The sequence below is a fragment of the Ictalurus punctatus genome, chromosome 7 (assembly GCF_001660625.3).
Source record: "Ictalurus punctatus breed USDA103 chromosome 7, Coco_2.0, whole genome shotgun sequence".
Taxonomy (NCBI): Eukaryota; Metazoa; Chordata; class Actinopteri; order Siluriformes; family Ictaluridae; genus Ictalurus; species Ictalurus punctatus.
The window spans coordinates 30,216,070-30,238,039 of record NC_030422.2 but is presented as its reverse complement, the minus strand read 5'-3'; the positions used below and the strand labels follow the sequence as shown (position 1 = coordinate 30,238,039).

Sequence of the window (21,970 nt, the reverse complement as noted above, 5' to 3'; positions counted from 1 at the left end):
GAATTAAGTGGCTTGTTGTGGGTGTTAAATTACTGAGCAACTCGTTGTGCTCAGAACTCGTTTAGTCAGATTAGCTTTGCATTACTTACAGAGAGACTGCCAGAGCAAATATGCAAATCTGAGCCAAATAAATGCACACACACAACTGCCTACACATAGGCATATTGTACATCGTTTGTTCACCACATTGTTCACCACTAGGGGGCAGACGAGTACTACTACTACTACTACTACTACTACTACTAATAATAATAATAATAATAATAATAATAATTAGCTACTGGCTGTTAGCACAATAATTTTCAATAAGTGTTAATCTAATCTAACCATTGTTTTTGGGAGAATGGGGAAAAAATCCATAGAAAGCCGATGTAAATGTGAATAGTCTGTGAAATACTGAAAGAAAGAAAAATTAGGTAAACTCTTTAAAAACGTATGTGTTGTCTTTACTGTTCAATGCACATGGGGCAGGGGTGGCTTGACGATTAAGGATTTGGGTTACTGATAAGAAGGTCAGGGGTTCAAGCTGCCACTTTTGGGCCCTTGAACAAGGCCCTTAACCCTCTCTGCTCCAGGGGGCGCTGTATCATGGCTGACCCTGTGCTCTGACCCCAACTTCCTAACATGGTGGGGTATGCGAATTTCACTGTGCTGCAATATATACGTGACCAATAAAGACTCGTTATCATCATTTTGAGTGAGTGGAGTATGATAGCTCTAGGTGGAGAGGAGACGCATCATTTTCACCTTTGCTAATTCTTTTCTCATTTCGATAACTAACTATTAAACATGGCCATGTAAATGTTGGGACTCGACATGGTTCCCCTCCCTCCAGCATACTCCTACAAAGCTGTTAAAGTTGAGCATTTTTTTTCCCCTTTTCTCTGCCCTCGAGTCGTAACGTTTAAAAAATGAAGCATTAACAGATATCATGGACGAGCCAAAAGATTTACGGAAAAATCACGCATCTTTGTTGAATATGAGCAAAACGTTTGTTTTGTCACTAAAATGAATTGCTCAAAAATGTCACAAGAGGGCCCACTTGTGATGTTTGGGCCCGAGGTAGTTACTTTTATATGGCCTGGAGAACAAGCTGGCCGTTAATGTCTTCTGAACTTTCTGAAACTGCCACTGTTAAAAAGCCAAACATCATCAAAGTTGCTGCTTCTTCAATACTTACTTCATCCCAGTTCATCTCTGAATGTTGACAAATAATCGCAAAACATCATTTCTGTTGTACAGGGACAAGTTTGCACAAACAGCTGTAACATCAGCATTTGCTCGTGTGTTTGCCATGTTATTCCTCTGAATATACAGTTTTGGGCAAAAATGTAATTCATTTCCACAGTCTTCCCAATTGTAAACAATCAGCCAGGACATGTTTGGTGTGTGAAGTGCATGTCTTTAGTCAGATAAATAGCTGATTCATTCTGTACTAAATTGTATACACAGTACAAATTAAAATATATTATCAGCTGGAGAACTTCTACCATACATTTACTCCTACAGCTTTTGGGTCATATCTCCTGCGTCTGAGGCTGGTGTATAGTGATCAGTACTGTTTCAAGCTCTCTGACGTCCATTTGTCAATTTTTTATAGAGAACATGGTGTTATTCAGAGTCAAAAACCACATAAGCAGGTTTGTTTGAGACCATTTGTGGTTATAAACCTCCCTTATTGTTAGTAGATCCAGTCAAACGAATCAAACATGATCTTGGTAACAAGTCATGGCCGATTGAATGAATATGGAGAATAAATGTGGCGATTTTATATTTAGCCAAGCAATCTTGTTTAAAATGTTAAAGTAATCAGATGATACTCTAACCCTCTTACCATCTTACAATGATAGCACTCCTTTCAGGGGAAATGTGATGCAGATATCAAGCCACGTCTGAGATTCAGGTAAGACCTCACCTGGGAATGCTGGGAGGAGCACGGTTTGGGCGGTTGGGCACCTGTGGACTATCACCACTGTTGTTAAAGGGCCCAAGAGGCCCTGGGCGTGTTGGAGGAGGAGGAGCACCCCGGCCTGCTGGCCTCTGACCTGCGGACATTCTGCGTGGGGCAGTGGGGCTTGGTGGGGGAGACCTGAAGGGGCAAAAGGGCCATCAGTGAGGGTGAGACCTAAATGAATGTAGACAGCACATGATAGAATTGAAGAAGCAGCTTTACTGTCACTCATTTAATGGAAGCCATGATGAATCATGAGTAGTGTACTTCACATTTAGAGTGTCTGTGTCTTTTAAAACAAAACAAAACAAAACAGGAATTTAGTTATATTTTGGCTAAAGGCAGCTTTTACCTCTATGTAAATTTTATTGCATGGAACAACATGAAATGTTATATTCCTTAAAAATATGGTTAATAACTTGCACTACATATTATCCTGAGTAACGAGGTAAAAACAATTGGTCTTCATAAATATGGAACAAAAATCAATATGATTTCAGTCACTGCCACGGTACTCCATTATCCTGCAGACAGTGCTAGCATTGGAGGTAACCCAAATCAGGTAAAGAGCTTTTTTGCAACTATAAATAACCTTAAATTACCATTCAATATAACGCTTACTCCTCTAAGATAGAATCAGGATTACATAAATTCAGTTGATCACAACTGGGCAGTGGTGGCTCAGTGGTTAAGATGTTGGGTTACTGAGGGGAGGGTTGTGAGTTTAAGCCACCACCGTTGGGCCACTGAACAAAGCCCTTAACCCTCAGATGCTCAGATGTATAAATGAAATAAATGTAAGTTGCTCTCAATAAGGGTGTCTGCCAAATGCCATAAATGTAACTGTATAGTCATTATTGCAAAATAGATGCGCTATAAATAGTGGCCCCTAGTGTGCCATGCTGGTACTGCAATGAGGCTGTTGATTTTTATTTATTTATTAAAAATTGTAATAGTAAGAATTTTATTGTTACGTTTGTCTGCTTTACTTTAACAGAAACATTTACATTTATTCATTTGGCAGATGCTTTTATCCAAAGCGACTTACAAATGAGGAAATACATGAATCACTGAGCCGGTTTCACTTAACATTATTTTCACATCTAATCAAAACTGCTTAACTACGGCAGAAGTCAATAACCGTCCATCAATTAAGACAGAGAAAAATCACATATAGGGTTCTTGGACGGTTAGTCCCATAAAAATAAACTAACATCAACAATTACCTAATTTTGGCAAAAACCTATGGGCTATATGATGGAGCAGTGAGGTCACCTGCGGGAGCCGCCAGCACCAGCCTGAAGCCAGGAGCTATCCACAGGAGGAGGCAGAGGGGTGGTGATGGTAGTGGTGGAGATGTCTCCAATGATGGCTAGCGCCTCCTTCAGTGCGTGGTGGGTCCGCAACACCTCCTCCCTGCGCTGCACCTGCTCCTGAGACTCGTCCATCAGTGCGTTCTGGTCCCCAGCCGAGTACAGCTGAGCCAGCAGCTCTGCATTGATGAAGTCCTTCACCTGCCAAGGATTTAGTACAGGTTTTATACTCTTTATATTGCCAGAGGTTTTCTCAAAGGAATCTCTCAAAGTGTTTAACTTGCAATATTGAAATGTAACAGTTCCCACTGGTTTCTTCACTTCAAGCGCCTGTTTGCATCTTTATGGCCCAGACAATTAACTCCAGGTATTAAAAGTACATTACACTGATACTGATGCCACTATGAGGGAACGTATGAGGAGCGCTTTGCTAAAAGACCTAATTTAATCAGGGGCATTACAGGAGAAAAACGCTACCTCACCACCCCTAGTGTAAATGGCTCACAGTTAATATCCGATTTATTTATTTATTTATTTTCACCACCACCACTTATATACATGTATATACAGTACATGTATATATAAAAATAGGATTACAACAGGTCTAGAAACACTTTTAAACATTACAAACTTTTCCACTGCTGCTATACACACTGTAGTTTCGAAAGGAACTTGATCACAAGGTGCACGATAATCTTGGACATGAGGTCCCGGACGCACTTGCTAACGATGACCATGTGGGAGTCCTCCAGGTTCCAGTAGCACTGTTATATATTCACGAAGAATAACATTTAGCTATAATCTGGACTCGATGGCTAATGACTTAACAGACTACGACATATTCAGAGATGGGCTCCCATTTCTTACTTTTGTAAAATATATGATTCAACTTCTTGCCTACAAGACTCTGAACAAGGCTCCTTATAGCATTGAGCTTCTCACGGTACCTATTTTCCAGACCTATTTTTAGTTTAGCGCCAAGATTTTGGACTTCACTGTCTGAAAAGTCTACTTTTAACACTACAAGAACTTCCCCATCCCTGCTTTACAGACTACAGCAAAAGGGCCTTACATTATTGATCATAAGATGCATGATGGTCTTGGGCATGAGGTCCCGGATGCACTTGTTAACGATGGCCATGTAGGAGTCCACCAGGTTCCGGATGGTCTCCACCTTTCTCTCCAGCTGAGGATCCATGGAGAAGTTATCTGCAGCACTAGAGCTCTCACTCTCCACCTAATAAGAAGAAGAATGATTTGGCGTGCGAAACAAGAGACGACAGAGTGCTTTTGGGAAAGGACGTTAACTGGAACCTTTCCGACAACGGTCCTCAGGAATTTATAACCCCCACACAGTACCATTTCCAAATGTGCTCATTAACAAGTCGGGAACGAACTGAAAGCAGGTATACGTTATCTCATGGGTTGTAGAAGATTAAAGAGCTGCATCGGCTGTACTGCTTCTAGACCTGCGCATCGCTAGCGGTCACTGACCGAAGATTTCTCGGGGTAAACCCCAGCGCGGAGCAGGGATGCTCTCCAGCTTTCCACCTCTTCCTGCGTGTTGCATGCCAGCTCTAGGAAGCGGTTGTCCTTGAAGACGTTCCTGAAAAACACAGATAAGTCAACATGAATAATTAGCTCTGAAGTGACCCACAACGTGAAGACCGTTAAAAAATAAACATCTGCATGTGTGAATAGAAAAAAAGAAATTTAGAATGACTTGGGTAACAGGAAGTAATAACACCGTGTCTGCACACGTGCAATATTTAGTGAGAAAACTTAACATTTATTATTCGCAAATGACTACACAGTCTAAAATATATATTACAGCTTTGAATCCTTGCCAGAATTCCGCATTAAGGTAAACACTTTCAGCGTCATTAAGGGACAGCAATGTGAAAAAGACAATCGTGACATTTAATGTTTCTGTGATGCATGGCGCTGTATATATCGTGATATACAGTTTTGCTAACAACCTCTCAGCAAAACAGTGTTTCATTTAAAAATGAACCTTTTACCTGTAATAACTTGTTTTTTTTTTTTTAATAATGTCTACAAAAGGAATAATGTCACCTAATTAAAGACATTTGTTATTAAAAATAAATAAATAAATAAATAAATAAATATGGCCCAAACAACATCACCCTACTCTACATATCAGTAGAAACCAGAAAGCGTCCTGTGGGCTTACCGTTGCTCTGTATTGAAGATGGCGAACATGTGCTTGCTGGACATAAAGCTTTTTTCCACGTCCCTGACCTTCAGGTTGTCCAGGGGCAGCATGTACTTCTTCTCTTTCTCCTGCAGGTTAAAAACCAGGAACTTCAGCAAGAACGACAGCGAAAGGATTTAAAATACATCCCGATTGTACCTGGGCCACAGGAAAAAGTGACATACCCCAGACATAATGATAGACTTTACACATTGTTCGGAATAAAATACCAGATTATGTTCAAGAAACATAGTCCTGAGCAGTAATCCTGACACAGTAATATTCCAAACCTGAACTTCTCACGAAGACGTGTCACTGGTATATTTGTCCTTCTGGCATGACGTCAAGATCGTGTTTTTACATGAGACCTTTGCGTGTCCTCTCCATATTGCAGGATGTTGAGTCATTCATTTCAAACATGCTCGATATTTGCTGCTCTGGGTTGTGAGTGTATTAGAGGTGTTAGGATAGACACGTACACACCGTACACCACAGGATAAGACCTGGGAAGATCATTCAAGACCAGCTTCGAATAAGGACCTTGTGTAAATTACGGGAAATTGGCCTCAAACTGGTCCAATTATCCTTCATACATAAGCCATTTCAGAAAAGCCTATAGGCAAAAAACCCCGCCAAATAAACAGGAATTTACCACAAAAGCTGCAGTGTATGTAAGCGGATGAGACAGGTATTTTTAGCCACACAACACTAATAACACAGTGAGGCAAAAGTTAGGTGTAACCAAACAGCCCATAGTCCAGGCTTCGTACTTTTCTACTGGTTCACAAGACCGAAGCTTGTGAAGTTATAAGTCAAAGTTACTCAGGTAAAGATGGTGTAAAGATGGGGCGTCCTTTCCCCTTCGGTGATTTGCCTTGATATAGTCTGCCATTTACATCAAAAATGGACTACTGCAACAGACTACCCTCGTGCCTCCCAGCCAGTTCCATCAAACCCCTTCAGATGATTCAAAATGCAGCACCACGTCTCGTCTTCAACCCGCCCAAGAGAACCCGTGTCACACCCCTCTTCATCTCCCTCCACTGGCTTCCTGTAGCCGCCCGCATCAAATTTATGCTCACCTACAATACCCTGTCTGGAACAGCACCCTCCTACCTCAACTCTCCCCTGAAGGCTTACGTTCCCTCACGCAATCTGCGATCAATCAACGACCGACGCTTAGTAGTGTCTACTCAGAGTGCCTCAAGATCCCTTTCCAGAACCTTCACACTAACTGTTCCTCAGTGGTGGAATGAACTTCAACCCCAATCCGGACCGCAGAATCTCTCACTATCTTCAAAAAACAGCTAAACACCCACCTCTTCCCTGAACACCTAACCAACCCTGATAACACCAACCCCCACATTATTCTTAATATAAATAAATAAATAAACCCCACTCTGGCTCTTGCACCTCGACTCTGTGCACTTTGCTTCTGTAGAACTCAATTATAAATCTTGTACGGTAGCACTACTTGTATTGTTCTCTGTTTGATATATCGCTTTGTTTTTATTTCCTCATTTGTAAGTCGCTTTGGATAAAAGCGTTCACTAAATGAATAAATAAACAAATGTAAATGTACAGTTGTGCAGAAGAACCATGTTGTACAGTGATTACAGCCTACTGAATGCAGACCTTTTCAGAAAGAAAACACCGAAATGTCATCCTACAGCCTGCTCTAAACTTTTGCCATAGACTGTGATTCGAGCCCAATTTGTAAAATGCGTTAAAAGATAAGCAAATATATTATTTCCATAATAAATCATACTTCCATCTCAGTTTCAGTTTCTGTGACAAATCGCACCCACTACAGTGGAAGTGGAAGGATTTCCGCGGTGGAGATGAACTATTCCATCTAGTAACTGACGTTCACGTAAAGCGCACCGTGTTAAAAGATGCCTGTAGAACATTTGTTCGTTTCCCAATCTAAAGCTCAGTAGCGTAAAACAGGTTTCGATAGTGTCACCTGAAATTTAACGACGTGCTTTTAATATTATCCAACACATCTGTTTTCAGTTTTTTCACTATGATGAAAAGTTCACAAGTAAAAAAGTTTAATGGCTTCAATGGATAAATATAACATTACATTATATATATATATATATATAGAATGATACGTTATACAACGTTATGTATACGTTACATTATATACATAACTTTACATAAAGTGGATAAAAGAAATGTGCTGAAATCATAAGGGAATCTGGGAATCTACTTCTTTTTTATCTTGGAAAGTAAGGTGGGGGGGGGGGGGGGGGGGATGGGCTTCTGATCTAAATTAACAGACGTCTCTGGTTTTATCCGCAGAGTCTGTGTGACTGCAGGTTTTCATTCGAGCCAAGCAGGAGTCCCACCTGATTTCACTCATTTAATCAACTGATCTTGGTCTTCAAATGACTACCAGGCGTTCCTCCTATAGTGTCTGTCTGGAGTGAAACTCTGAAGACATGATTGCTCTGGACAATCCCTCTAGTATGGAGACGACTCCGTGCCAGAATCGCATCAGGGGGAAATTGTGAAACGCACAGATGGTATCACTTTTCGTTTGTCACATGAGGATGTCTAATAGCGACATCATTGCACTGCTCTTACATTCCTCGGATGTCTCTACTTAAACCACGGCAAGAGACTGAGTTTTCCGCGCTGCGTCGCATTTCAGAACAGTATCTTCTCCATACTCTAGAACATGCGACGGTCCAGATGCATAAAATTACCTGGAAAATGCAACTAACGTGAGCGAACGGTGACAACGTTGACCTTTTAATGCCTGACTATTAGTTACTATTTTATCGCTATAAATAAGACACATCAGCTGAAAGCGATTATGTTTTGTTTCCTAGTGGAGCTTCACAGATTCGGACACATCTCAGATAGATCGGTTTTGAATCCGAAAAGCTCTCGTTCGCTCTTAAACGTTCCGTTTTTCTCTTACTAATCAGACTCGAGAGGGAGAACTCCAACCAAAAATCCAGGAATCTCTGTGGTCTTGGACTCTTCCGTTCTCTTCATGAGCTAAATACAGTAACTGACGTACATTTATGAAGATCTGCTACAGAATCCGTGATCGGATCATGTTTAGAAAACCGAGCATCCCCGAACCAGCGCCTGTGAGGTTTTGTTCTTTTCTTTTTAATACGAGGAAACAGGATTCGTTTTCTTCCTTTCAGTCTAGTCACAGATCTATAGAGCAGCAGCTACACTGTAAAATAAATAAATAAATAAATACATAAGGAAGGTCAATACAAACGATACACTATGTAGACTCCTGCGCAATCACACTCCATTTGCTGTTATAATAAACTCCACTCTTCTGGGAAGGCTTTCCACTAGAATACTGGATTATGGCCGTTCAGAGACAAGAGCATTAGTGAGGTCTGGCACACAATCAGCGTTCCAGTTCATCCCAAAGGTGTTCAGTGGGGTTCTCTGCGCAGGACACTCGAGTTCTTCGACCTTCTTCCAACCTTCACACACCACGTCTTCATGGATCTCGCTCTGTGTACAGGTTCGAGCCTGTTAGTTCCAGTGAAGGGAAACTGTAACGCCACAGCACACAAAGGCATTCTATACAATCGTGTACTTCGAACTCTGCGGGCACTGTATGGGTGTGTCGGTCGGGAGTCCGCATACTTTTGGCCGTATAGTGTATACAGAGGTATGCAGTCAGGCAGAGGGAGCGTATGAGGGTGATAAAGATTTGAACAAGAGTTGTTCGTGAAGTATGAAACGAAAACAAGGGAAACAAAGCGTGAGCTATGGCCGTGAGATAAAGGGCAGAGAACAGACGAGGAGAAGAGAAGCAGCACATGTGGAAGGCATTAAAACATGCTGTGGTCGAGGAACACCATTATTTCCCCTCCGTGTATTTGAAGGCTCAGGTTAAGCCTGATGATTTCACTGTGCTTATGAGGATGGAGGTAAAGAATGTGGCGCAGCAAAAAAGAGTAAAGAAAAAAAGGTTTTTTGGTATGGGGGGGGTGTTGGAGGGGGGGGGCGGACTGCACAGATCGATGTTATAAAGCGAGCGTTTGAGATCCATATGAAAATATTAATGATGCTGTACAGTTTAGAAATATTCCCCTCCACCCTCTTTATTTATTTCTCACATATTTCCCCCCACCCCCAACCCCCCATTCCAGAGGGCCCCACTTCCTGCCTCAAGTTTTTCTTGAGGAGAGCGAGAGAAAGCGAGAGAGATTAAATGACAGCCTGGCATTAAGTCTGAACATCTGGTAGTACTTAACAGCAGGAGGAACGAGAAAGAGGAGGAGAAAGAGTGCGGGCAAGAGGACGAGCGCTGAGGTTTGCGAGAAGTACACCAGAGAAGCCGCTCGCTAGAAAACTCCTCTAAACTCAGGCTGAAGGAATCCAGACCTCAGAGACGATAACGATCTGGGATTCGACCTCTCGGACTGACTCACACCGGCAAGCGCGCAACTCTGCAAAAAAAAAAAAAAACCCTAAAAAAAAATCACCTTTAGGAGGACCCCGAAATGTCCGTCCCATATATGGAGCCCAGGGTCCCTCCCTTTCCTCTGCTGTCCTCTCCTCTCTTTTCCTTTTCCCTCACCGCCTCTTGGATTTTCTCTTCTTTTTTTTTTCCCTCCACTCTCTCTCACTAATATCTCTTCCACGAAAGCACGCCCCAAATTCCCGGCGGTCGTCTGAACGAATGTGCCACGTCAAGGCTGGATATGGCTCTCGCAACATGGGACGCCGTTAGGACCTGGACAAAAAAAAAAAAAGAAGAAGAAGTACTCCATTGCTGCAGACCAAACAAACAAACAAATATGTGTTCTAGAGGCCAGGAACAGGGGGGAGAAAAGAAAAAAAAACGAACGCAGCTCCATCTGAAAATAACGGACTACTAACGGGATTCTTCCAGCTCCCTAGCAGCAGGAGGAGGAGGAGGAGGAGGAAGGACGAAGGAGACGTATCTCTCCTAAACTGAAAGGGCAGCGCTTTATCGCTCTCCTCCGTCTGCCCAGTGTTCAGACTACCTGTTCATGGATATGCGAGTGTACAGTAGTCTGCACATTGGTTAGACTGGGCGAGGATGCACGTCGCTGAACTCCGCCGTTCATTCAGGCTCTTCAGTGTCAACACTGGACGTCAATCTTTCGCAGTCCTGCAAAAAAAATGTGCCTCTGCTTTGTTTCCGTTTTTTGTTTGGTTTTTTAAAGCCAAACGTTTGATTTCGCACTTAACGACTCGACCTTGAGCAGAACTCAACATCTAAACTAATAACGCTACTAATTTGTCAATCAATTTAAGTCTCAAAGCACAGAAGCTTCTCAGGCTTGAACTACGCACTGCTTTGCCCTTCGTCGTCGATCGTCGGTTCCAAAAAAAAAAAAAAAAAAAAAAAAAAACCTCGGAATGCTGCGGTTTCACAAATGGCAGCGAGCGCGGCCGATTTCCGAGCCGACTCAAACGCAGGAACATTTTTATCGCTACCAAAGAGCAACCCATTGAGCTTTAAACCACGGACAGGAGCACTATTCCTATGCAAAGCCACTCGTGTCAAAACTCCCTCAATTATTATTATTATCGCCACGCTAAACAAGATGAGAGTTAGATTTAATAAATCTAAAAAGTACGAATCCACACACGGACGAGACGATGAGAGCGACGTGGCTTCGCTACGATTCCTAAAAACCTGTTCGAACTGCCTTTAGTGTCTTCTTAGGGTCTGCGTAATGCGTTATTCTCAACAAACAGACCAATAACGCTGAGAGGTTCTGTTATAATGCGGAATAATGCTCATTTCAGGCGTATTGTATTTACTCCCACGTCTTGTGGACCGTAAATCCGCTCTGGATCTTCAGACGCAGTGATGCGGAGGTTTATTAGCATCCGGTGGACGATCCTGGTGGTATTTGGCTCGTATAATGTACAACGTGAAGGTGTGTACTGTATATCAGTGTTTCTTTCTAACAGAGGTGACGGTGTTGTGCGCAGGTTTAGAAGCTGGCTGGAATGTTTAGGTGACGTTTTTAAAGAAACACTTTAAATACTAACATGTCTTATGATGGTATGAGCTGCACTGAAAGCGAGCGAGCTCGTGCTACTGGGCTGCCAGCGTTCAGGATGACGGAGTCCGTCGTTACGGTGCATCCAGCAGCGGGGTGTCGTCGAAGCTGTCGGGCTCCACATGGCTTAACACGGCACTTTACTGCGCTGGAGAGGGATTATTGTGTTTTACGTGCGCTGAGTGTATGTCAGAGTGTGTGCTGAGCGTGTACAGGAGCGTCAGAGAGAAGGTTTCAGAGCTCTGAGGGGCAGAAGCGAGGAAACGCAGAAAGCTGTGTAGGATTCGCTCGACGCGGTCTGATTGGCTGCATGTGTTTTCACACACACACACACACACACACACACACACACACACACACACACACAACTTGCTGTTCCAGCCAAGAATGTGCGTAAGTGTTTGGCAGAGGGGGCTTTTAAAAAAAAAAACCCAAAAAAAACAACAGATTGTGTGTGTGTGTGTGTGTGTGTGTGTGTGTGTGTGTGTGTGTGTGTGTGTGTGTGTGTAAAAATGTGCCCATAATTTGATGAATGTCACTTTTATGCTGAAGTTACAAAGTTCAAAGAAATTAGATGAAGAGAATAATCACAACTATGATTAATGTTAGATGCAAAAGTGTTACTGTGTGTGTGTGTGTGTGTGTGTGTGTGTGTGTGTTTGTGTGTGTGTTATTGCTGATGATGATTTTGGTGGATTCATAAAGACATATTTAGCTTTATTACATTAATGTGTGTGTGTGTGTGTGTCTGTATGTGTGTGTGTCTAAATGTGTGTGTGTGTATGTGTGTGTCTGAACGTGTGTGTTTGTGTGTGTATCTGTGTGTCTATGTGCATGTCTGCATGTGTATGAGTCTGAATTTATGTCTGTCTAAATGTGTTTGTGTGTCTGAATACGTGTGTGTGTGTGTATATATGTATATGTATGCATATTTGAGTGTGTATTTGTGTGTGTGTGTGTGTGTGTATATGTATGCGTATTTGAGTGTGTATATGTGTGTGTGTGTGTGTGTATATGTATGCGTATTTGAGTGTGTATATGTGTGTGTGTGTGTATATATGTATATGTATGCGTATTTGAGTGTGTATATGTGTGTGTGTGTGTGTGTGTGTATATGTATGCGTATTTGAGTGTGTATGTGTGTGTGTGTGTGTGTGTGTGTGTGTATATGTATGCGTATTTGAGTGTGTATGTGTGTGTGTGTGTGTGTGTGTGTGTGTATATGTATGCGTATTTGAGTGTGTATATGTGTGTGTGTGTGTGTGTATATGTATGCGTATTTGAGTGTGTATGTGTGTGTGTGTGTGTGTGTGTATATGTATGCGTATTTGAGTGTGTATATGTGTGTGTGTGTGTGTGTGTGTGTGTGTGTGTGTGTGTGTGTGAGTGTGTGAGACACTGCTAGTTTGACTTGGAGACACTCCAGCTGTGTTAAAGACCCAAACCAAATGCTTCAACTCCCAAACGGACTCAGAGGCACAGAGCGAGATTTAATAAAATCTCTCGGAAAGCGGATTCCTGAAAAGTGCGTTCCTCTAACTGAAACTGTAGCCACACTACAAATATAAACAACAACAACAACAACAAACAATTCTTCCCGAATGCCCATACCTTAAACTCGATCGACCGTGTCTCATATTTCTCGTCGCGAGATCACACTTAAACATTACGATCCGGCGGATCACGACGCTTCCGTCAAGCGTTCGTGTTTATAAAGAGCTAAAACACCGCTCCGACCGCACTACAGCCGCAAATCACAGGCTTATATTAACGCCTTCCCGTTTCTATAGTAACCACCGACGCTCTGGCGTCCACATTACAAAACTGTTGATGTTATTTCACAGATAAACGTAGGATTGTTGATATGAGGACGTTTTCGTTGAGGCGACGTTTATGGAAGGAGTCTCCAGTGTCAGTGCTTTTTGGGAAGTCTTCCGGACAGAGGATGAAAGAAAGAAGGAAAGAAAGAGAGACTGGTGTGAGAGTGTCTGTTTATAGCTGCTGTAACGTAAGTGAGAACAGGAACGTGTTTTCCGGATGTTATACGACGTCAAACGGATATAATCTACGACATCACAGTCTACATGTAATCTCTGGCGAATGCACATAACCGTCAGAGCGTATAAGACTATACGATATATGACACGTGCTGGCGTTGGAGTAGAATCCACGACAGAGGGGAGGGGTGACACTAACTCCGCCTCCTGTCAATCATAATTGTCCTATAAACAGCGCAACACCGTGTGTTTAATTCCTCACATATTTGTCGTCTTGTAATCTCAGAATGAGAAATACGACACGTATTTAAGATTCATTCGTAATGTATTTATCACACGCTGTGCGAATATCATTTACACACACACACACAAATAGATATGTCACAGAGTCACATTTGAGGCGTGTGGGTCATCAAATCCGACTCTGAGGGAACGGATGGTGTGTGTGTGCGTGGGTGAGTGTGTGAGGAGGGTTAACACGAGCAGAAGGGATGAAGCTGAGGAACGTGGTGTGAAAGCGGAGTTGTGGTGTGTCTGCCTGTCTACACTTGCTGTGCAGAACATCAGGCAGCCTGTACAGCAGGCACAGACAGGCAGACAGACGGCAACGGGCCAGGAAGGACAGACGGACGAATCCACCGGCATCGGATTCACCGATACACCGACACGCTCGCTTAAAGTCAAGTAGAAACCCTACACTGGTGACGTTTTAATGCTAATTTCACATTTCGTATCACTGACGTGACTTTTTTTGTTTGTTTTCTTCAAATTTTGCATTGTTTACTGTAAACAGGTGCCATTAAAGTGTATCATTCTTCCACAAAATCTCCATTCTGTTCAATGTAAATGTCCCTGGGTTTAACGAGGGTCCGTTTCCTTTCCTTTATGTCTCACTTTAAAGGTTTTTCATCGACTTACCTTCATAAACACCATCCTGTCAATCACAGACTTACCCTCATCTCATACACACCTCCCTGTCAATCACAGACTTACCCTCATCTCATACACACCTCCCTGTCAATCACAGAATTACCCTCATCTCATACACACCTCCTTGTCAATCACAGACTTACCCTCATCTCATACACACCTCCCTGTCAATCACAGACTTACACTCATCTCATACACACCTCCCTGTCAATCACAGACTTACCCTCATCGCATACACACCTCCCTGTCCATCACAGAATTACCCTCATCTCATACACACCTCCCTGTCAATCACAGACTTACCCTCATCTCATACACACCTCCCTGTCAATCACAGACTTACCCTCATCGCATACACACCTCCCTGTCCATCACAGAATTACCCTCATCTCATACACACCTCCCTGTCAATCACAGACTTACCCTCATCTCATACACACCTCCCTGTCAATCACAGACTTACCCTCATCTCATACACACCTCCCTGTCCATCACAGAATTACCCTCATCTCATACACACCTCCCTGTCAATCACAGACTTACCCTCATCTCATACACACCTCCCTGTCAATCACAGACTTACCCTCATCTCATACACACCTCCCTGTCAATCACAGACTTACCCTCATCTCATACACACCTCCCTGTCCATCACAGAATTACCCTCATCTCATACACACCTCCCTGTCCATCACAGACTTACCCTCATCTCATACACACCTCCCTGTCAATCACAATATGTGAGGCTGGTGAGGCAACAAGTTTCACATCATTAAATGTAACTGTAAATGGTTAAAAAGTACTATGTGAGGACCTTTAATGAATAAAATTTGTAACGATTGGCAAACAAGGGGAATAAAACACTTTGGGATGTGCAGTTGCGATGAAATAATGAACAGAAGCAATAACTCGTCTTCATCACACCACCTCGGTGTTGGGCGCTTGAGCAAGGCCCTTACCCCTCTCTGCTCCAGGGGGCGCTGTATCATGGCTGACCCTGCACTCTGACCACAACTTCCTAACATGCTGGGGTATGTGAAGAAAAGAATTTCACTGTGCTGTAATGTATCCGTGATCAATAAAGACTCGTGATCAGTGTCATTATCATTATTTTCCAATAGCATCACACCCATGACGCAAATTCCCATATCGCAATTCCACAATGGAAGTCAAACTGGAAAGTTGGAATATCTGACTTTTGAGTACAATAGAAAGCAACAACCGTGTGATATTAACTCCCAGTGAAACTGGAATCACTAACTTACAGGTATATATATATATATATATATATATATATATATATATATATATATATATATATATATATAAATTTTTCAAGTGTTTCTGGAAAAAATAAATCTTAAAGGTGCAGTTTGTAATTTGTGAACCGGTAATAATCATATCATCTCACGTATACCTTCACGTAGAAAAGTTGTCTTTTGTGGATTCGTATCTGGCGATTTTCTTTCATTCGAACTTTTGTTTCTTTTTCTGACCCTGAAATGAGCTCCACCCCCAGACTGAATACAGCCACTTAGCCCCTCATCATTTACATTTTTTCCCTTTAAAAGGCAACCGGTGAAGCATATATACAGTATATTCACAAGACCGGGGCTGGGATTGACTGCGAAAAGGAAAAATCTGCATGTCAGTGCTGTCATTACAGTTGCATTTCACCTCGCGGCCACCAGAGGGCGCGTAAACTCCACAAACTATACGTTGTACAGTCGTTTCACTTCAGGATTGAAGACTGCTCTCACCTCGTCGTCCTTGAACCAGGACAAGCTCTCAGCCGTCAGCACGAACCAGTACTCCTTAGCTCCTCCTTTCATGATGCTGATGTTGTTGATGGTCAACCATCCTTTGCGAATGACCTAATGAAGAGTGAAAGGTCAAAAGGTCATATACTGACTGAAGGACAGACGGACAGAAAGAAATCCCATTTAACGTATACCCCAAGCCATTTGTGTGACAATACAGTGGTTTTAACAACTCAAGGCTGCAGCAAGGGTGGTGTTTGTGAAACACATACTGTAATACAGAGATGCCGAAGTGGTCAGTGGTGGTCATTTTGCATTAGCCACACACACCAAAGCAGAAAACAGACATCATAAAGCAGTGCTCGTGGTCTCCACAGAACCATAGGAACAAACAACACTACCTTAAAGTCAGAAAGACAGTGTGTGTGTGTGTGTGTGTGTGTGTGTGTGTGTGTGTGTGTGTGTGTGTGTGTGTGTGTGTGTGTGAGTGTGTGTGTGTGTGTGTGAGTGTGGTGTGCTACGGTCAGTGCTCCAGGCTCCATGCACTACACCTGACTGTATCCTTAATCTATAGTGAGAGGCTCTACAGGTGTTCATGGAGAGGACTTTTCCTACAGCAGAATCATACAGAAATAGACTCGATGCTTACGATTATACCCGAGGCTGTTGGAGACGTGGCCTGAAATAGCATAAACGTGACAGCATTTGGAAATGAGGACATCTGACACACCGCAGCGTCTTCACTTTCAACCCAACTCACCAGCACAGAATGACAACACAAAGCACACGTACACACCGCTCGTGACCCCGAAACCAGCAGCTGCCGATGAGCCGATGATGACCACGCAGGAGTTTAACACGGAGAGAACGGCTAATTCAGCTTCGTCAGGCTGCTTTTAAATAACAAAACCGTACGACGCCCGTAATGTCTTCTTACAGTGCTGCGTCAGGTAAAGACGACGCAAACCACACCATGTTAGATGAGCGTGAGCAAAAAAATTGACTACATTGCTACATTTCCCTATCTTTTTTTTTTTTTTTTTTACTGAATCTGAATTAATCAGTTTGGAGCTAGACATATGGACTGGAAGATTTATCATAGCGTAACACATCATCTGTATTTGTATCGGTATCTGTTCAGTGTCCGATTTCATATTCGGATTTAGACCAGAACTGGGTGTGGTCAATACTGTTAGTGTTTATTTGTTTTTGGTATTTTTTTTTTAAACCCTAGAACTATTCCCTGGAAACACTGGAAAACAATGAAAAAAAAAAACACAGCTGCTGGAAAAACGAGGTCATTTTTAATTCACAACTTTATTTATTTATTTATTTTAAACTGTAGAACTTTATTCAAGTTCTGAACCAGATGTCCTGCGCCAGTTCCTGGCAAGATTTCTAACTAATGTCTACTCTAGGCAAATGAACTGAGTGTGTGTGATTGTGCCCTGCCATGGGTTGGCCCCTCATCCAGGGTGCCTTGTGCCCCGAGTCCCCTGGGATAGGCTCCAGGCTAATCGCAACCCTGTGTAGGATAAGCGATACAGAAAATGGATGGATGGATGGAGGGAGGGATGGAGTATTTTTTGAGACCCAGCAGAGATATACTTCCCTGTGAGCACACTGTGGTTTTCATGGGCTAGATGTAGAAGCAGCTCTATAAATAAAAGCGTTTCTGTTCTATCTGTTTATATAGAAATGTGCTTTTATTTATAAGGTGCAGTGGTGGCTTGGAGGTTAAGGCTCTGCGTTACTGATCGGAAGGTCGGGGGTTCAAGCCCCAGCACTGCCAAGCTGTCACTGTTTGGCGCTTGAGCGAAACCCTTAACCCTCTCTGCTCCAGGGGGCGCTGTATCATGCCTGACCCTGCGCTCTGACCCCAACTTCCTAACATGCTGGGGTATGTGAAGAAAAGAATTTCACTGTGCTGTAATGTATCCGTGACCAATAAAGACTCATTATCATTATTTTGCATCTCTGATTCACGTAATGATATTTATTCCATATACACGGTTGCCAGGTTCAACGTAAAACATCCTCGTACTGCAGACAGACACTGCAAATCAGAAATGCGCGCACCACTTTTAACGAGAAAAGTCAGAAAAAGAAAAATCCCTTAACGTCCGAACATTTTAGGTTAATTTCATGCGTTCATGCGATATAAGTTGTAGTCAGGGTGCACTTTTCAAATCTGGCAACCCTTCCATACAAACTTCCACGAGAGCCTTAATTCTTTAAAACTGCACATCTAAGTAAAAATCCTCGTGTTCGCATGATTTTTTTTTTTGTTGTTGTTGTTTCATCGCGTGTGATTCGGAAAGCTTTAATAAATAATTAAATAAATAACCTCAAGCAATACTCCAGTTACAGTCCGGATCTCTATCTGCCGTATATTCATTTAAGACGCGTTCGACGTTCGATCTACGTAACGTCTTCGTTTTCAGCTCCAGCCCTAAAATGGATGTCGGCTATAATCCCCCTCCCTCCAATTATTTTCATTTTGTCCAGACCCGTTTAGTTCTAGGACTAGGTTTAAACTACGTTTCGGGAAGCAAGCCCGAGAAATGCTCCTTTCTTACCTGGATGTCCTGTCACGGCAGGAAACATGGCAGATCTCCGTAAACAGGGACATGCATGAGGACAGCTCGCTCACAGAGAGAGGGAGTAGGGGTGGAAAACAAGATGCTGGCCATGACAACATAAAACAGTTCATGAAAACATAACTGAAGTTTAGGAGTAGGAGATATAGCAAAAAAAAACAACAACAACAACAACAACAACAACAACAACATATTACAACCCGTAAGGTCAGGCAGCACAAGCGGAAATAGCGATTAATGCGTTTAATCGTAGATTCGTCTTACCATGACATGTAGAAAGAAATGAACAATATTACTGACTTAATGAATAAATTATAAATTGATATACATTATTTTTTTTAAAAATACTTTCATCCAAACCATATAACTGTGTTGTATTCTCTTTTTTTAACCTAGTTTAATCAATCCATATTAAACCAAATATCTCTAAAAAGCTTATTTGCGAAAATGTACAGACATTTCCATAGACAGCGTGAAGAACTGTGCCGAAACACTCTTTCGTCTTCACCACTTTGGCATTCAGTGACGGTATTAAAGTACCTGGTCTCGTGATAGACCGGTCCTTGTCAGGTCCCGTTGTATTGTAATATACTGTATCACGATATCGATATATATCGTTATATCGCCCACTCCTAACTGAACTCGAAAACAATCATGCAGGAACCAGAAGCAGAGCAATGCCAACGCAAATTAGTCCGTATATCAAAGCACAATAATACAGCGTGCGTATGCTGGAGAGACTGAGATGAGGATTGAGAAAAAGAAGAAAAAGAAGGGGGGAAAAAAAAAAGAAGCAACAACAATAACAGAATATGCTACCAAGCAGACAACAGTGAAAATGCTTTTTAGCTGTATATAATGTGAGAAAAGAGCCTGGTTCTTGAATCAGGTAGATCACACACACACACACACACACACACACACACACACACACACACACACAATACTAACCTGGTTTCCGGCAGAACTCGTCTTGTTTGCTTGGCTGCTCCGCTGCTGTGCACTTCAGATAAAGAATTCAAATGAAAGGAAAGAACATTATTTTACATGAGAATCCACATTAAAGTCATTTTTACTCTTCTTCTTCAGGCAGCGTGAATCCGACGCTGCTATCACGTGCTACAGGACTTCAGGCAAAATGAAAGGGTCGACCATACTGTCCACTTAAGCATGATCTGATCCAACGGCGGAATTTGAAAGACCTGATTTGGAAGGATTTCGCCTCAGAGAAAAGCAGGAAAATGTCCTTTTAATCATCATCATCATCATCATCATCATCATCAGTAGCTGGATTTCCAGCTGAAAAACCACTCAAAACTCCTGAAATGAACCTAAACATTTGGGCATCAGAAACTGGATACGTTTGGTTCTTTTTCTCGACGTTTGCATGGGTATTGTAAGTATGTCGTTATCGGTCCTATCCACTCGTCCTCCTCCGCTGAAAACGTTCACAGAGAGATCGAGCGGCGAGAACAACAACGTGAACCCCAATAATAATACATTTTTTTAAAATGTTTGTAAACAACATGGCCACCACCTGTGAGCCTTTTTCACTCAAACGGTTGAAACTCATGAGTGCTTACACGGATTCACACAAAACTTGAAAGGCATATACAGGAAAAGCAACTTAAGAAAAACAACAAAAACACAAAGAGATAAGAATTTGATCATTTTTTAAAAAAAATTTCATCTTTAACATGGGAAAAAATCCAGATTTTTTTTTAATCTTTCTAGGCTTCTCTCCCTCCGTCTCGCAGCTCTCTACATTTTCCTCCAAGTGCTCTGTTTCGTTCTTTCAGTAGTCGCCGTCACAATTAGGAACAATCTGAGGAGCATGTGAAGGCAGCATAACGTGCCATAACACTATCATTATAGTGAATACCTACTTGGCAAATCCAATGAAATCCTCATGGTTGGTGTTGATGTATGCGAGCTGCACGTCGATGAGCAACAGAATCTGTGGAAACATGAAAACAATCGGAATGCTTTAGCGCCCTTTAGTTCTTTTTGACGTTGTCACGTGCTGCTGAGATCCGTGTGAAAGTGGTCATTACCTGCTCCTTGGCCCGGCTCTCACGCTCACGAATGTGTGAAGTAACGATTCGCTCGGTCTCCTCCCTCAGCATGGGGAACGTACCCAGCTACAGAGACATAACGCACCCATGAGTACAGTATCACACTGCATAGATTAAAAAATATATGTATGTATATATATATATATATATATATAAAACACCAAGAGCTGCTCCACCAGTTCTGTTTCAAACAAGTGCATGGTTTGTTCAAGGAAATAACAATAACAATAACATTTAAAAAAAAAAAAAAAAAAAAAAAAAACACTCATCCAGTTTTTTTCTGTAGAAATATCTGCCATTGACCACACCCAGTTCTTCAGCGATGTCACACAGGGTGATTTAGGAAGTTGCCGTAAGTTACACTACAGTGATTTACAGTGGAATTCTGGATTCTGATTGGTCAGAAGGTGTTGATGCATTTTTTTCCAGCTTTATATTAATGTGCTCATTCTAAACTGTTATCATCACTACACAGGGACTTGTACGGGTGGCGGATGAAGATTTCTGCGAGGAGACGTTTATTTAAGATTTATGTTGGGAGTCTCCAGTGTCAGAGCTTTGGAACAGTCAAAGGTCAAGCTGCCAACATTTTACAACATCCTATAACAACACATCCCATACCTTCCTGAAAACACTGTAACATTACAGGGATAACAACCGGATCTTAGACGCCGGGAATCCCTTTTTTCCCCCGTGACTTTCTAGGCCCCGCCTCCCAAATTTTGATAAAGGAAATTTAGTGATAAAGTGATAGATAATACATTTCCACTGTAAGCTTAAAAGTGTAAATACTGTACATATTCCCTGTTTATATAATGTGATTTATTTTTATTATATATGATAATTTCAGTAGCTAAAATCATATTAAACCTCTAACAATACATTAGCATGGATTTTGTCTCTGAGACGATTTCTCTCTGCCAAACAGCAATTTATTTTTGTTTTTTGGCACCCTTTTAATCAGTACTTTGTGCTACCTCTCTTTGCCAGGATAACAGCTCTGAGTCTTCTCCTATAACGCTGATGAGGTTGGAGAATACATGGTGAGGGATCTGAGAGCGTTCCTCCATACAGAATCTCTCCAGATCCTTCACATT

General features: G+C 42.1%; 1 protein-coding gene across 1 annotated transcript in view; it reads right to left on the bottom strand.

The window, feature by feature from the left end:
• The window catches only part of dnm3b (dynamin 3b), a 43,181-nt gene that overhangs the window by 6,104 nt on the left and 15,107 nt on the right, over window positions 1-21,970 (bottom strand). The window contains exons 12-20 of the mRNA XM_017473206.3: window positions 20,853-20,939; window positions 20,685-20,755; window positions 19,750-19,801; window positions 16,199-16,312; window positions 5,459-5,568; window positions 4,759-4,870; window positions 4,337-4,501; window positions 3,227-3,465; window positions 1,916-2,089 (exon numbers count right to left, since the gene is read on the bottom strand). Of these exons, the coding sequence (XP_017328695.1) occupies window positions 1,916-2,089; window positions 3,227-3,465; window positions 4,337-4,501; window positions 4,759-4,870; window positions 5,459-5,568; window positions 16,199-16,312; window positions 19,750-19,801; window positions 20,685-20,755; window positions 20,853-20,939 (1,124 nt within the window). The remainder of the gene's footprint in view (window positions 1-1,915; window positions 2,090-3,226; window positions 3,466-4,336; window positions 4,502-4,758; window positions 4,871-5,458; window positions 5,569-16,198; window positions 16,313-19,749; window positions 19,802-20,684; window positions 20,756-20,852; window positions 20,940-21,970) is intronic.